The following is a 15,308-nucleotide window of genomic DNA, read 5'->3' as shown; positions in this document are numbered from 1 at the left end:
GGCATGCACCATGGTTTCTCTTAGAATGCCTGGAGCCAGAACCAGGATTCGGGGTCGGGGAGGGGCTCTTTGTGGCCACCCCATGACTTTAGACCACCTTTTCCTGATCGCGAGCACTACCTGCCCGAAGTAGAAGACATGCTCGCCTTCCCCACCTTCCCCGGGACTCAGGTGTAAATACAGGGCCCGTGCTCCAGGACAGGAGGTATTAACAAGCTGTTTGGTCCCAGAGAGCAAAACCGGGGGAGAACGAGTGTTCCAGGGACACCAGCCATGGTGCCCACCACCACCCTGTGGCCTTTTCCTCCCAGCCCAGTGAGACTCGTGCTTGAGCAACAATGGAGCAGGAAGTTGGGAACGTTACTAGAATGATTGGGGTGGGATGGGGTGGACCTGAAGGAAGAGACTGTGCAGAGAAGCGTCATGCAAGCAGATGGTGGCAAGACTGGTGGAGAGCAGAAACACAGAAGCAGAATCCCGAGACTGGCGGGAGCAGCCAGGCCCTCAGGCTCACCTGCAAGCCTTGTTTTCAGGGTGACTGAAACTGAGTGAGTTCCTTTTGGCCAAAGAAGTAGGGCTGTGTGGAAAGGCTCCCAGATTCTAGGACCTGCTATTTGAACCCCTATCCTCGGAGGGGTGGTGTACAAGAACAGGAAACCTGTCCTAGGACAGGACCAGCTCCCCCACACCCATCTCCAGCCTCACATGATGGGGGGCACCTGCATCTTGTCTCTGGCTCAGGAATCTACCCAGCCCCTCCTGCTCAGACCCCACATGCATCTTGTGCCAAGGGTCACAAAGCCAGGGGTCTCGTTCAGCACACAGTCCTGGGGGCCCAGAGTTCCACTCGGCACGGAGCCAGGATCCATGGATCACCTGCATAAGGAATTAATTCTTAGAGTCCCCACAGAGGACTGTCTGCTCCCTCTTTGGAGGCCACTAGCTGCCTTCCATCTGAGCTTTTGTCTCTCTGGTGCTCACGTCAGCATCTCTGATAGCAAGCGGCTTCAAACTGCCCTTGCCGGCTAACTGCTGAGCTCAGGAGCAGGAGTGGCCTGGGCTGTCCTGGAGCTCCCTGTGGGCTCTGGCCTTCTGCAGGGGCTGCCTTCAGGGACCTCAGCGTCAGCAACCCCAGAATCTCTCTCCTCCTAGAATCCCCTTCTGCATCCAGCTCAGGATCAAACATCCGCTTGGGGGGTACATCTCTGTTCTTGCCTCAGCTCCTGACTCTCGGTGTTCCTAAAGCCCAGGCCTATGGCAAGCCTGCAGGTGCTCTAGGTCTTTCCAGCCAGAGGAGAGGGTAGGCAATATGTAAAGAAGAGGCCGGGCCAAGGGACAGTTGTACTGACTTTATTCGCCTTCACTCTCGTCCTCAACCTCCTGCTATCCCCCACGCCTTTGGGGCCCAGACATCAAGCATCCACACACCTGGCACAGCCATTCTGCCATCACGGAACCCCCGCAGAGGGGTGCTGTGGCCTTACATGGCAAGGTCAGAGACTGCCCTCTAGCCCCTGTTTGAGGCCCCGCCTCATCTCTCTGTTCACCCCCAGCTGGCCCAAGACCAGGGAGCCCATGGGGAGCAGAGGAGGGAGCAGACCCAGGTTTCCGACCTGAGTTCTGGCCAAATGGGCTGAAAAGTCCATCTGGACTGAGGGGTTCCCCACCCCCAGCACATCTCCAGCGGGTGGTGATGGTCCCAACCCTGCTTCCCCGCCACCAGCCCCAGGAAGTGGGTATGCGGCCCTGGTCCTCTTAATCCCACATCTAGGTGCTCGTTTATTTATTTTAAAAATAAAAAGGAAATGTAAAAGCTGGTAAAATGAGAACCCCTGCCCACACTGGCACTGATGAGGTTCCATTATTGCTTCAGACCCTTGTGATCTGGCTGGAAAGGAGCTCCCACCCACACTGGCCCAAGTGGAAGAGAGCATTTAGCACCAGGGACCAGGGCTCCTGTCACCGCTGGGACAGGGGCCTCCCAGGAGGGTTTGGCTGTGCCCACCCACAGCTATAATGACCACTGTGACCAGAGCCCAGCCTGCCGCCTGGACCCCTGCCCTCAGAGGAGAGGTGTATTAGAACAGGGAACCCAAGTCATGGGAGAGGGTTTCCACACCAGGTATCCTCCCCTGCCCCATACCCATCTCGTCTCTGCTTATCAAAGTGTGGCCACACAGGGACCTGGCCTGGCCAGAACCCCCCAGGCTCCCTCACTAAGGCTGCAGTGGGGCTAGCTGGTGATAAGGCCACCAGTCCCCATGGGAGACACTGGTGTCAGTGACAGGGGTTGGGGAACCCATAGGGGTCCTGACATACAGCAAATCGGGGGAGATCAAATTTCTTGGGGAAAATGTGAGCCAGTTCGGAAGAGCTGCCAGGCCCTGGGACCAGAGGTTAGAAATAGCAAGGAAAAGGAGGAAACGGAGAGAGTGTGTGTGTGTATGGGGGGACCCTGAGGACGTCATGGAAGCCCAGAGATCAAGGGGTGCAGAAGAGGGAGCTATAGTACAGCGGGAGTCTAAAACCCCCAGCCTTGGGGTAAGGGAGCTGCAGAACTGGGAGCCAGAAAGGGAGGCACGCGTCCTCTCTCAGTGAGGGGCCCATCTTCTCTCTCCGAAGGACAGCAGGATTGTTCTGAGGGTACGTCTGGAGGCTCTGACTTGGAATACTCCTGCTGCAGCCCCAAATGCAACTAGGCCAGGGCACTGCCCCCTGTGCATCCGGAGAACAATCTGGGGGTGTGTAGCTTGGATTATAAATCCTCAAATCACTTGGGCTTCTTGGACCTGCCCACATCTGTACAGAATAAAGTGCTTCGTTTATTGATGATTAAAATGTCCCCAGCCCCCACCCAGTGCCATGGGCCTCACAAGGAGGTCAGAGGGGTTCCCACCCCCTCAGCCCTTGGGCTGATGGGGCCCAGTCCCCCACTCCCAACCCCGCCCCCTGCCACTGTCCTCCTTGGGCTTAGGCCTCTTCCCACTCCAGCCATGCTTGGGAAGGTGGTAGTGTGAGGGTAGTTGTGGGGGTTTAAGGTGCAGAGTATAACAAACAAAACTGTATAAACACAAAAGGAAAGAGCTTAACTAGGAAACGTAGCTTATGGAACCTTCCTCCCCATTTGTGAGGCAGGAATGAAGACGTTAAATGACAACAAAAAGGGTGTCCTATTAGTGCTGGCCTCATGGGGGCAAGTGTTGAGCACAGGCTGGGGCTCCCCCAGAACCCTGACCCCCCACCCTGGGGCCTGAATGTGTACTTGCCTCTCATCACCAGGGCTAAAGGCTCCCTGCCCATGGTGCAGAGGCCCTGCAAGGACAGGGAGGCCGCACACCGGCCTGGAGTGGGTTGTGGCCAGGCCCAGGAAGAAGACGAGGCCTCTGCCTTCAGAGCAGGGATGGAGACAGACACAAACATCTCCTCTGGCACGGGAGAGACAACCAGGGCAGCTCGTGAGGACCCGGGTGCGCTATGAATAGCTGCCCTGCCCCCTGCCCCACTGATAGCACCTTGAAACCTTCAAACATGGCCTCCTTCTCAGGGCCTGCCCTTGGGGTTCACCCAGTCGCAGGGACTCTTGGGACTGTAGTCCCCGGCATCTGGAGCTGCGGGAGCCAGCCCGTCTGCCCACCTGGGGCCAAGGCCCCAGCCCCCCATGGCCCAGCAGCTTCTGGGGTTATGTCTTCTCCTGGATTTAGGGATCTCGAGGCATCTGGTACAGCTCAGGGATCCCTGTGCCTGCCGGCAAGGTGGTGGGTGAGAGAGCAAACGCATGGGGTCCAGCCCCTGCCTGCCCCACTGCACACGGTGCAAAGTTGGGTCTGCAGCCTTCACAGTTCGCCACTCCCCCCACGACACACTCGTGGGCATCCACACTCAAGCCCTGCCTCAGTGTCCACAGCCCTCAGACGGGATCCACGACTCCTTCCAGGGAGGCTGACACCCCAACTTTTCCCCACAGCCTCCAAGATGAGGGAACAAGTTAGGGGGCACAAGGGAAGCTGAGATGAGTCACTGAAGCTGACCCGGGCTTGCCTGGCCAACGCCCTTCAGCTCAGGCCTCAGGCGAGTGACCCGTCACACCTGCTCCCAGGCCCGCCCTCCCTGCTGTACCTGCCGCCTCCAGCACCCCCCTCACCTGGAGGGCGTGCTGCAAATAGGTTGCTCTTTTCCTTTTCCTTCACTTCCAAAAAAAAAAAAAAGAAAGAAAGAAAGAAAGAAAAGAAAAGGCAAAGGCTTCAAGGAGTCACTGAAAGGGGGGGCACTTGGGAGTGAGGTTCTCCCCCACCCCGCACAGGGGGCTACCAGCCTGCACACCCCCATGGCCAGTGGCCTCAAGCGGTACAGGTCCAGCCACGTCTGGAGGTGGGGGTGGCCGATGTCGCTGTCCGACCCCAGGCAGGAGGGGCGGGCTGGGGTCCCTCCCAGAGGCGGCCCGGGGGGCTCCAGACCCCGGTGTGCCCTCCCGCAGTCAGTTGTTGGCGCTCATCCTCCCGCCGGGAGTGGCAGTGGTAGAGAAGAGTGGAGGTGGGGGCGGCAGGTGGGGCGGGGGAGGCAGGGTCTGGGGCAGCCCTGGGAGCAGGGGCAGCGTGTGCGTGGGAGGCTGGGCCGGGGCCAGGCCGGGGCCGGAAGGGGGGCCGTCGCCGGCCAGGGGGTGACTGACGCGGAAGCATTTCTCCTTGTGCGCCTTGAGCATGTTGGAGAAGCGGAAGCGCTGGCCGCAGACGTCGCAGGGGTACGGCTTCTCGCCAGTGTGTGTGCGTCGGTGCCGCTTCATGTTGGGGCGGCTGGTGAAGCTCTTGCCACAGATCTCACAGATGTACGGCTTCTCCCCTGGGCGTTGGCACGGGCAGAGGGGCGTTACCGAGAAGTTGGCGCACCCCGGTACCCGCGGGGCCTCCCTGCCCAGGGAGAGGTGCGGAGGACGGCGCTGAGCCCCCGAGAAGGGTGAACGGAGTGGAGAAGGGGCACGGCTGGGGCCATCGCACGCAGGCAGGCATCCTGTGGCAGTGCCGGGGTGTGGGAAGGGGGTACCCCTGCAGCCTTGTACGCCACCCCCACCCCGCCGTCGGGAGGCGCGCGTACCTGTGTGGGTCTTCATGTGCTCATCGAAGTACTGCTTCATGTTGAAGTCCTTGCCGCACCACTGGCACATGAACTGCTTGTGGCCGATGTGGATGCTCATGTGGGAGCGCAGCTGGTACTTGTACTGGAAGCGCTCATTGCAGTTCTGCGGGTGGGGGGAAGGTGAGGCCCAGGCGCAAGGTGGGGAGCAGAAGGTGGGGAGCAGCTGTGGGGACTTAGGGGCCCAGGGCGGACACACACAGGAAGGGGCTCCTGGGGCAGGGGGCATGGGGCAGAGAAGGCACTAACGGCCACCAGGGCCCAGGCCCGAAGGGAAGGCAGGAAGTGGGGAAAGGCCATAGAATGGAGGGAGTCGTCCTGCATAAGGCCCTCCTGCGTAAGGCCAAGCCCCCCCATCCTTGCTCCTTGTTGGAACACTGTCCCCCTCCACCACCACCCCCCACCCCGCAGCCTGCAACTCTTTCACTGCTCTGCCCAAGATGTGCCTCTCTGGACCTCTCCAGACAGTCTGTCCCTGCCTGGTGGCAGCCCAAGAGCAGGGCCCACCATGACTGTGTGGGGGTTGGGTCAGGGAGGGCTGGCTGAGGGTGGGGGTGGGAGGGGGGCAAGGGGGCAGCGGTGGGGTCAGAACGCTGTGGGAAGTGGGGGCCACAGACACCAGGGGGGCCACCCCTCTTTCTGAATCCTGGACTCCACTGCCCCCTGGTTGTGAAACAGCTGCTGCTCCTGACCCCTGCGGGTCCAGGGTGGCCCCTGGGGCAGGTGGAGAATGGCACTCACCTCGCACCGGAAGGGTTTCTCCCCAGAGTGCTGCAGTGAGTGCACTTTGAGAGACATGCTTCGTTTGAAGGATTTCCCACAGGTCTCGCAGGTGAAGGGCATGTCCTTGGTGTGGGCTGTGGGGCAGGCCATTATGTCTCAGAGCGACCTCCACGGCCGCTCCTAGGGGATCCCTACCTGGCCACCTCCCATACTGGGCCTCCTGGGAGGCCCCTCTGCCTCACGGTCTGCCTCAGAGCCTTGGTCTAGCACCTGGGGCTGACTTTGGGGCAAGGACCCCAAGCAGTACTGGCTTCTGCTCAGACCCTGGCCCTGCCACTGGCTCTCCGCACTGCCTCTGTGCGCCTCACAGTGTCCTACGGAGAGAGGCCAGAAGTGGTACTGAATCTCAAAGGTGGGCTTTACAGGGGATGACACTGGGCAGTCCAGAGGGAATGGCTGTGTTCCCCCCCAAAACCACGGACAGATAAGGACAAACAAACTCTTCAAGGAAGGTCTTCAAGGAAGTGACTGGGGCCAGAGAGTTCCCTTTACAGCTCAGAGCTGGGAAAGCCGAGCCCAGGAAGACTGCCGGTCCTGGGCTATGCAACATGCTCCTGGCCAGGACTTCCACTCCAAGGTCCCAGCTCCCAGGAGGCTAGAGAAAGGGGTAAGACCTGGCCCGGGGCCACACCTCTCTTGAGCCCCAGACCTGAAGCTGGCAAAGAAAGGAGGGCCACTCAAACACCAGACTGCCAGTCAGGCCCTCCTAGAGGGGAGGGACAGCCATCCCAAGACAGAGGAGGAGCCCAGCACACATTTGTGGGGGCCTCCTCATTTAGTGGAGCCTGAAGGCCTATAAGGGCCATAAGGTGAGAAAAAAATGAGAGGCACAGTTCTCATCAAACTGAGAAAGGGCCTGTGTCAGCCCATATGGCATTCTGTGTAATTTAGGAAAAGGTACTTCTTTCCCTGGTGGCTAAAACCCCATGCTAAGACACACAGTCTAGTTAGCAGTGTGCCAGCTGGATTCTGGGCGCCCCCTTCCATCTTGTCCTGGAACGCTTGCTCAGTGTCCAAACTGCCCAACCGTACATGGTAGCCCCAACCTCTGAGCCTATCCAGGTCACACCTGCCACTGCAACAAGTCTTCCCAGGCTTCCCAGTTGAGAGGGGCCTCCACACACCTTCACACTGCACTGGGATGAGAAGTCCTTCCCAGCAAAACCAGCAGCTGGCCCAGCTCTGACCCCAAACCCCATACTCTCCCGGGGCCAGACTTACCAACCATGTGCTTGCGCACATGGGCCATGGTGTAGAACTTCTTCTCGCAGATCTCACATGAGAACTTCTTCTCTGCATAGCCATGCACGATCTTGTTGTGCTCATGGAGAGACCAGAGCTTTTTAAAAGCTTTGCCACACGTCACACACTGCAAAGGGAGAGGATGTTAGGCCCTGGGTCCTTCGTCAGGACTGTGTGCCCTGGGACAATCTGCCCCTCTCTGGACCTCAGTTTCTGCACGTGGACTGTGCTGGAGGGAGAGCCCTCAACGTCCAGCAGCCTGCCAGATCTGACTTTCTGGGAGTTGGGGATGGTAACTCCCTAAAAAGATGCCCACCTACCCTGGGCTGCGGCCTGGGGCCCTTCCTTACCCTTGAACTGGACTCAGGTCAGGGACCCCCTATACAGGAAGCCCTGACTCCGTGCTCATTTCAACAAGGCACCTGTCTACCGAGGAGAAACACATAACTGGCCGAAGGGCCACAGTGTGTCAGGAAGCTGCGCACAGTGCATGGAGAAGCCCTTCTCAGATCCCACGTCTGGCCTCTTCTCTGCCAAGACTTGTGCCCCGACACCCTGGAGATCCCGAAGAAGAGAGGTGCCAAAGTACTGGCTGGGGTGGGGAGCTGCAGGAGTCCTGGGTCCCATGAGGAAATGGGATGGTAGTGGGAACCCCAGGGGCCATGCTCCCCTCCTCCTCTTGTCTTCCCCATCCCCACAGGAGACACTTCCAGAGGGTTGGAGCAGGTCAGGACTGGGGCAGAACTGGACTCAGGTCAAGGTGCCCAGGTCAGAAGAGGCACATGCAGCTTTCCCCTCCAAAAGGAAGGTTCGGGTGTGTGCAGTGGAGAGACAAAGGGGAGCCCAGCGGGCAGGCAAGTGGGAACAGGTGCAGGAGGGCGGGGCAGGAGACCAGGTAACCCTCCAGGTAACACTTTCTCCACAGGGCACTGCAATTAACAATTAGCTCAGGCAATTAGCACTTGCCTACCTGCTGCCCCCACAACCCCTTCGTGGCCAGAAGGGATAAAAAGCAGCCTGGCGGGCCCTGTGCTGCCTGCACCCTGGGAGGCAGAGCTGGCGCACACTCAGGCCGACGAGGCCTGGCAGCCAGCCCAGCCCCCTGCTTGGCCCCGGCAGCCCCTGCTTTTCCCAAATTTCTCATCCAATCCCTCTTCCCAAGCCCAGGCCAGCTGGCATCTCCAAAGAGCTGACAGCAGGGGCTTCCTCCTCCGGGCCACCCCCTGGCTCTATTCAGCCTCTGTGCAAGTGGAAATGGCGCCCCCTCCAGGCAAACCCTGCCCCTCCTCGTCTGGGCTTCTGTGCGGAGCCCAGCCTGAGAAACTATGCATGGTGGCCCTGATGGCCTTCCAGCAGCCTTAGTATTTACTAAAACACAGGCTCACCCCTCCTCAGAGCTAGCTATCCACCAGCCTCAAGTACTCAGACAACTCCCTCCTCTGATCCTCCCCTCTGCCCCTCTGGCCAAGAGTACTATTTGTTCCTGTCCGATCTGCAAGTCACCATGTGCCAAAGCCGAGGTCTAGCTGCTTCCTCCAGGAAGCCCTCCTTGGTGTTCTCCCCCGAGTGCTCACCACCCTGGGCCCAGGTTGGCCCCATGGGCCAGGGGTAAGTGTGTCTGGGCACGGCAGGCAGCAGAACCCTGGGGACGCGGCCTAGGGGGCCAGCCTTCGGCCCTCCAGCCCAGTCCTGCCCCACCTGCCCTAGGAGGAGCCCCCCAGGCCCACCTGGATGTTGCGCTCACAGTCTGTCTGCCGGTGCAGTAGCAGCTCGCTCTCTAGCAGGAAGCGCTTGCCACACTGGTCACAGATCTGCATGCGGCTGTGGGTCACGTTCATGTGCTTCTCCAGGTACCAACGGTTGTTGAAGACTCGAGGGCACTTCTGACACGGGTGGTGCTGCTTCTCTTCCAGCTTCACCTTGGCCCCCACCCCGTCAGTGGCCTGTGGCCCTCGGGCCGCCGCAGGGGCTCCCCCTGGAGCAGGCTTGGGCCTCTTCCCACCCCGAGGCCTGGCCTCCTCGGGCTCAGCGGGGCCTCGGCGTCGGGCGTTCTCTCGAGACCGTGTGGCCATGCGGCTGTGGGGAGGGGGCTCTGCCCTGCTGCCCCGCCGCCCCGCCGGCCCCTGCCTGCTTCCTGTGTCACCCCCTTCTTCCTCCTCTTCCTCTTCTTCTGAGCTCTCTTGATCCTGCTCACTGTGCCCTTCCTCTTCCTCATCCTCTTCCTCCTCTGGCTCACTGTGCCCTTCCTCCTCCTCTTCTTCTTCCTCTCCCTGACTGCCACCCTCCTCTTCTTCCTCTTCCTCTTCCTCCCCTCCACTGCCGCCACCCTCCTCTTCCTCCTCCTCTTCCTCCTCTTCCTCCTCCTCCTCTTCCTCCTCCTCGTCCTCTGAGTGTCTCTGCAGCCCGTCCTCCCGGCCCAGCACCATGGTGGCCGGGCCTGTGGTGGAGCCTGGCTTGCCCTCAGGCCCCGTAGACACGTGCAGAGTCTGGTTGTTGAGGTTCACCTCCACGATGATCTGGGACTGCTCCCGGCGGCTGTAGGTGCCGGAACCCCCAAGCTCTTCCTCCAGCCCCTCCCCGCCCTCCAGCTTACAGAGGCTGCCTGGGGGCCCACCGGCCTCCTCGGCACCACCCTCCTTCTCCTCCTTGAAGAAGGGCTGAGCTGGCCCGATGGTGGCCGGCACCGGGCCCCCCGCAGTCCCAGCCCCGTCTTCAACACGCACAGAGTAGGGGTCGGGGCCCTCACGGGCATAGATCTTGGGCAGGCCCGGGGCGTCTGCCTCCTGCTTGATGTCGCAGTAGTAGGGGGGTGCAGCCGGGGTGCAGCCCCCGGTGGCCGGCGGGGCCAGGGCCACGGCGCTGGGGCCCGGGGGACCCAGGGAGCGGGCGTCCAGCAGCTCCTGGCAGGACGCGGCGATGTCGGCCATCTGCAGCAACGAGGCGGCGCTGAGCACCTCGTGCACGTTGGCCGCGTTGACCAGCAGCTTGGACGTGTAGATAAAGTTGAGGATCTGCTGCAGGCCGCCGGGGGCCAGCGCCTCCAGGGACAGCTCCACACGCTGCAGCTGCTTGTTCTGGGTGAAGAGCGAGTGGAAGAACTGGCTGTAGGCAGCCAGCACGCCCTTGTGTGCCGGGAAGACGCTGCGCTGGGGGACCAGCACCAGGTCCACGTCGCAGAGGTCGGGCTGGAAGAGGCGCTGCTCGTTCAGGCGGCCCATCAAGCAGGCAAAGTGCAGGGCCACGTCCTCCACCAGCGAGAACTCGGCCGCCGGTGAGTCTGTCGTCTTCTCAACCAGCAACTGCGAGGGGCGGAGGGGGGGAGCAGAGGGCACAGGTCAGGTCAAGGCCAGCAACCCGGGCAGCACCCACCGTGCAGGAGGCAGCCTGTCCGGTACTCCAGTTTCCGTGTTCTAGAAAAGGAGCCGAAGCTCTGGCCAGGACGCGGGGAGCCAGGGCTCGGGCCCAAGCCAGCTGCCCCTCAGAACTCAGATTCCAATCACGACAGGCAGCTCCTGAGTGAGTTGGTTAACTTTTCTGGGCGTCCAGCTCTTCCCTGTGAGACAGGAAGTCCTCCTGGGCAGGGAAGGGAAGAGGAAGGAACAGGGACGAGGGTCACTGGCATCCCAGAGTGCGTGGGACTTAGGGGCTTTCCATGCTAACACTGGGCCAGTCCGGGCAAACTGGGGCGAGGGTGCCACCCCAGGAACAAGCATTCCTTCAGCAGTTCCTGAGCTCTGTGGATTCTCTCCCTCACACGCACAAATAAAGCCACGCCTGCCCGACCCCAGGCCCCTCCAGAATGAAAGGCTCACTGGCTCACTGCTTGGCCTCTGGCTGCTACTGTGCCCCAGGAATAGTACCTAGGAACCCCTCACCTCACCAGCAGTGGGCTCAAGGCCTGGGCCTAAGGCTTTGCAGGGATAGAAATTCTTGGGAAGAAATCCAGGCCCAGACCTTGGTCTTCCTGCCCTGCTAGAGGAGGCCGGTGGGATCTAGGCAGCCCTTCCTTACTGGGCCAGGCGGCTGCCCAGGGCCTCAGGCCTGGCTGTCGGCATCTCCCCCTCACACAGGGGTTCTGTGGAGGTAGAAGGACACTGCTGTGTTTTCTGTCCACCAGGCTTAGAGACAGGAGGCCCCCAAGGCCTGCCCTAGACCCTCTTCCCCCTAGGCCCCCAGAGCCCAGGTCAGGTGTGGTCCAGGCACAGAGGCTCGGAGATGGCCCCATCTTGGAAGCTGCACTACCTGGGAACTTTGGAGCCCCAGAGAGGCCCTCAAAGTCTGATGGGTCAGATTATCAGGCTCCTGAGCCACAACCAGCCCCTGTGAATTGTCCAGAATAAGGGCTGGATTAATCATTCCTGGGTCCTCCACAGCAGCTTTCCCAAAAGATGGCCAGCACTGAGAAGCAGGCTGCCCACTCCCTTGCCCGGGTCCAGGGCAGAGTTTTTCAGTTACCGTCTATGGATCACTTGCCTGGCTGGACTAAGTCTGCACGTTCCAGTTTCTGGCCATCCTTAGGCCCTGTTGAGCTGGGTCAGAGCCTCCTGTATTTGAGGGGTACCTTGCCTCACTGCCACAGAGCCATCAGTTTTTCTCCCCCAAGCACCTCCCTGCAAGTCCATCCATCCACAGCCCACCCCAACCCTCCATGCTAGTCCTTCCACTGGTGGGGCAGCAGTGGTGGGCCCAGACTGGGCTGGGAGGGGGGAGGTGATATCTGGGTTCACCTTCTCAGTTGCCTAAATGAGAATCAGACTGGGGTCTCAGGATGAACCTCAAAGAGCCTCAGGGGCAACGTGCTTCCAGATCTGTCCCTGGCCCCCCACCCCACCACTGCATACCCAGCCACGTCCGGCAGCACCCACCCAATGCTCTCCAATCCCGGTCTGGCCACTCTTGACCACGGACACTACCTCCCTTGAGTTCTCCTACGCCTCCCTCTCCTCAGCCAAGAAGCCACCCGTCTGCCCCCTCTGTCTCAGGACTGCTGGCCTGTCCAGGCTGGGCCAATCTAACAGGGACATGGTGCCAAGTCCCTCCCATCTCTCTCCTCTGACTCATTCTGATTCATCTTCTGGGACAAAACTCTATTGCACAGATGGGGAAACCGAGGCTCAGAACAGGAGGGTCGCACAGTGGGCAGTGGCAGAACCCCTAGACTCCCAGCTCTGCTTAAGGCCAGCCCTTCCCTGCTGGGCAGGACTGGACACCCCTCCCGGTGGATGGATTTCTTGGCTTTTGATGCCTGAAAAAGCAGGAAGAGGCATCTGGGGAACCTCTGACTCAGAGGACCAGCTGTGCTTGCCGGGACCCCGCCATTACCCCCACCACCTGCAGGTCCTTGAGAGGGCAGCGTGCAACCTGGGCTGTGACGGGGCGCCTAAGGGCCACCAGGGGCCAGATAGGGGCAGAAGTGGCTTGGATAAAGGCCCGTTCAAGCCAGGTCTGTTGAGGGGAGGACATCCTAGGCCACAGGGCCCCCAGTCCTCTCTGCTCTCCCATCAAAGAATGCCCCCCAGTGCCTACCTGGCGCTGGAAAAAAAAAAAGGCAGTGCCTGACATTTCTGTGCGCAGATCTGGTGCCAGGGCCCCCTGATCTCAGCAGGGAAGGAGGGGTTAGCTCAGCGAATACTGGGTGCCCCAAAGACTCTGTTCCCATGCCAGAAAAGCCCCAAGCCAGAGTCACTCTGCACCCTGGAAGGGCCCAAGAGTCTCCACCAGGCACCCTGCCTGGACTTCCTTGACAGGGCACACCCATGCTGCTGGAAGTCCATAACCCTTCAACTACCTCAGCAGGGCTCACTGTCCCCCGCCGCAACCCTGCCTGGCACCTCCCATACAAGGCCCACCAGCTGCACTGTCCCCCCCAACCCAGCCAGATGGGCCAGTTCCCTGAAACTGCACACATGCCTCCCTATCATGGGGGCCAGCTGAAGCCATACACCCCACCCTCAAGTCCAGCCCAGGAGGACCTGAGATGCTAGACCAGAGGAGTGGTTTGGACTCCCACTGCCAGGGGGTTTCAAGCCCTCAAACTCTATTTGCAAGCGACATTGGGGGTGGGGCTGGGGGTGGGGTGGGGAGAGGCCAGGTGCCAGGGACTTCTGCCTTGACGGCCTGCCAGGGCCAAAGCCTTCTGCTTCGAAGGGGTACCCTATCTTTGTGCCATGAAGCCCCACAGGCTCCCTAGCCTGTCCCAGTGCCTTCCTGGAAGCACTGGGATGAAACCTGGGCAGGCATCTGCACCACCTCCCAAACGCCCACGCCAATCCTTACTGCCCAGCAGCCCGGTGTGGGGAGGGGGGCACCCACACTGAGCAAGGGGGCATACGTTCATGACTCCCAGGCGCCTCCTTTTGGAGAAGGGGTGTCTGTGCCAGCCTCTTCTGCACTCATGGCCCCACTCCTTTCCCAGGACACAGGCCCAGAGAGGGCAGAGGACTGGCCCAAGGTCACACAGTAGTTTGGACAGGAGCTGAGGACGTCCGCCCCAACACACCCCGCTTGGCCCAGTCGCCCCAAATCCCCAGGCAGGGCGGCTCCAGCGCCCACGTGGCCCAAGGCCCAGGCGGGAATCCGACCTCCCCCCTCCCCCCATCACCCAGTCCGAGGGCGGCGCCGTCCTAGGCTCAGAGAAGCGCCCCCCTCCGCGGGTGCAGAGTAAGACCTCAGCCTCTCGCGCCCGGGCCCCCACCCCAGGAATTTAACCCCCTCCCCGCCGAGGGCCGCGCCAAAGAGCCGCATTCCTGGCCCGCGGGGACCCGAGAGAAGGGGCCGGGGAGACTCGGCGAGGGAGAAGATCCCTCCAACTCCTCCACCTGGAGCCGGCGGGCCGTCCGCTCGGGAGGGCAGAGCGGGCAGGTGGGCGGATAAGCGGGGGGACAGGCAGGGCCTTGCGTACCATGGTGCCGTGGCGCTGGGGGCTCACAGGGCCCCGCGGGATCGCGCTGCCCCCGGCGGCCGGGCCGGGGCCGCTCCATGAAGCGCCGCGCTGGGGGCCGCCCCCGCGCAGGGCCCCGCGACCATGGCCCCCGGGGGCGCGGCCGGGCGGGCGGAGGCGCAGGGCCGCGGCGAGTCCAGCCGCCGAGCAGCTGCGGCCCCAGAGCCTCGGGCGCGGCGGGCGGGGGGCGCGGGGCGCCGATTGGAGCCCGCGCGTCAGCTGGGGCCGCCGTCTGGACGCTTAAAGGGCCAGGCCGCCCTGCGTGCCGGCGGGGGGCGCGGACACGCGTGGTGTGCGCGGTTCCACCGCAGCCTGCTCTGCCTCGGGCCGCCGGGGCTTCCAGCCAGGTCTCATTGCTCCCATCCCAGCCGATGGGCCCCGGTCTCACTCTCCTGCGCCGAGCCCCCTTTCTGCCGGGAAGTTCGTCCCAGAGTCTAATCTAGGTGCCTTCCAGCTGCGCCACAGAGGCGGGGTCGGAGTAGGAGGCGGCCCTGAAATCGGGAAGCTGGGCGCGCCCACTCCCCAACCAGCTGCCGAAAGCCTTCCACCTGCTCCCCTGAGCGACCCCAAGCTGAGAGACCGAACCCCCGTACCCTAGCCTCGCTCACCACCCCCACCCTCTGGCCTGGGCCGCTTTGACCTGAGGGTGAGTCTGGGATCTCCAGCTAGCCTGGCCCCCACCACCCCTAGCCCAGGACAGCCCAGGGCTCATTTTGCTCTGTGCTGGTTGACCCATACCTACCTGGTGACCTCCTCTGGCTGCTCGCGCCCACGCTAGGGCGGGAGGTACAAGAGCTCAGACTACAGCAGCAGCAAGCCAGCCTTGAAGGTGGCGGGCCCAGGCAAGATGAGCGGTGTGAGGGCCAGAGGCCGGGGGCGGGAGGGGGGGCACTGCACCCCTCCCCCGTGTGACCCGACCACTGCTGAGTAGCCTCCCCGCTCAGCCTCTGCTGGGGAGATGCAGCCAGGCCGGCGGAATGCTGCTCTGGCATGGACACTAGTGGGGGCAGGGGGCAAGCCGTGCTGGCAGGAGGCTGCAAAGGAACGCTGCCAGCCTGAGCAGGCGGCAGGGTGGGGACCACAGGGCGCTGGCCTGGCAGGGCCTAGGTGGTAGCTGAGCCACCAGGGTGGAGAGGGAGCCTCTGTGGGCCTCTCGTGTGGCCCATGTTATCATTCCAATGCCCTCCTGTGCCCCCCACCCCACCCCAAGCTGGCT

General features: G+C 61.9%; 1 protein-coding gene across 1 annotated transcript; it reads right to left on the bottom strand.

Annotated features, from left to right (window-relative positions):
• Positions 1–1,329: 1,329 nt before the first annotated feature.
• On the bottom strand, positions 1,330–14,165 carry ZBTB47 (zinc finger and BTB domain containing 47). The gene is made up of 6 exons (XM_044252477.1): positions 14,054–14,165; positions 8,880–10,451; positions 7,132–7,279; positions 5,869–5,984; positions 5,089–5,233; positions 1,330–4,836 (listed from the first exon to the last, which is right to left on the bottom strand). The coding sequence occupies exons 1-6, from the start codon at positions 14,054–14,056 to the stop codon at positions 4,475–4,477; spliced, it is 2,346 nt and encodes a 781-aa protein (XP_044108412.1). The 5' UTR covers positions 14,057–14,165; the 3' UTR covers positions 1,330–4,474.
• Positions 14,166–15,308: the final 1,143 nt, after the last annotated feature.

Source organism: Neovison vison, chromosome 6, assembly GCF_020171115.1.
Source record: "Neovison vison isolate M4711 chromosome 6, ASM_NN_V1, whole genome shotgun sequence".
In the NCBI taxonomy this organism is placed as follows: domain Eukaryota; kingdom Metazoa; phylum Chordata; class Mammalia; order Carnivora; family Mustelidae; genus Neogale; species Neogale vison.
This window is presented reverse-complemented; position numbering and strand designations above follow the sequence as displayed.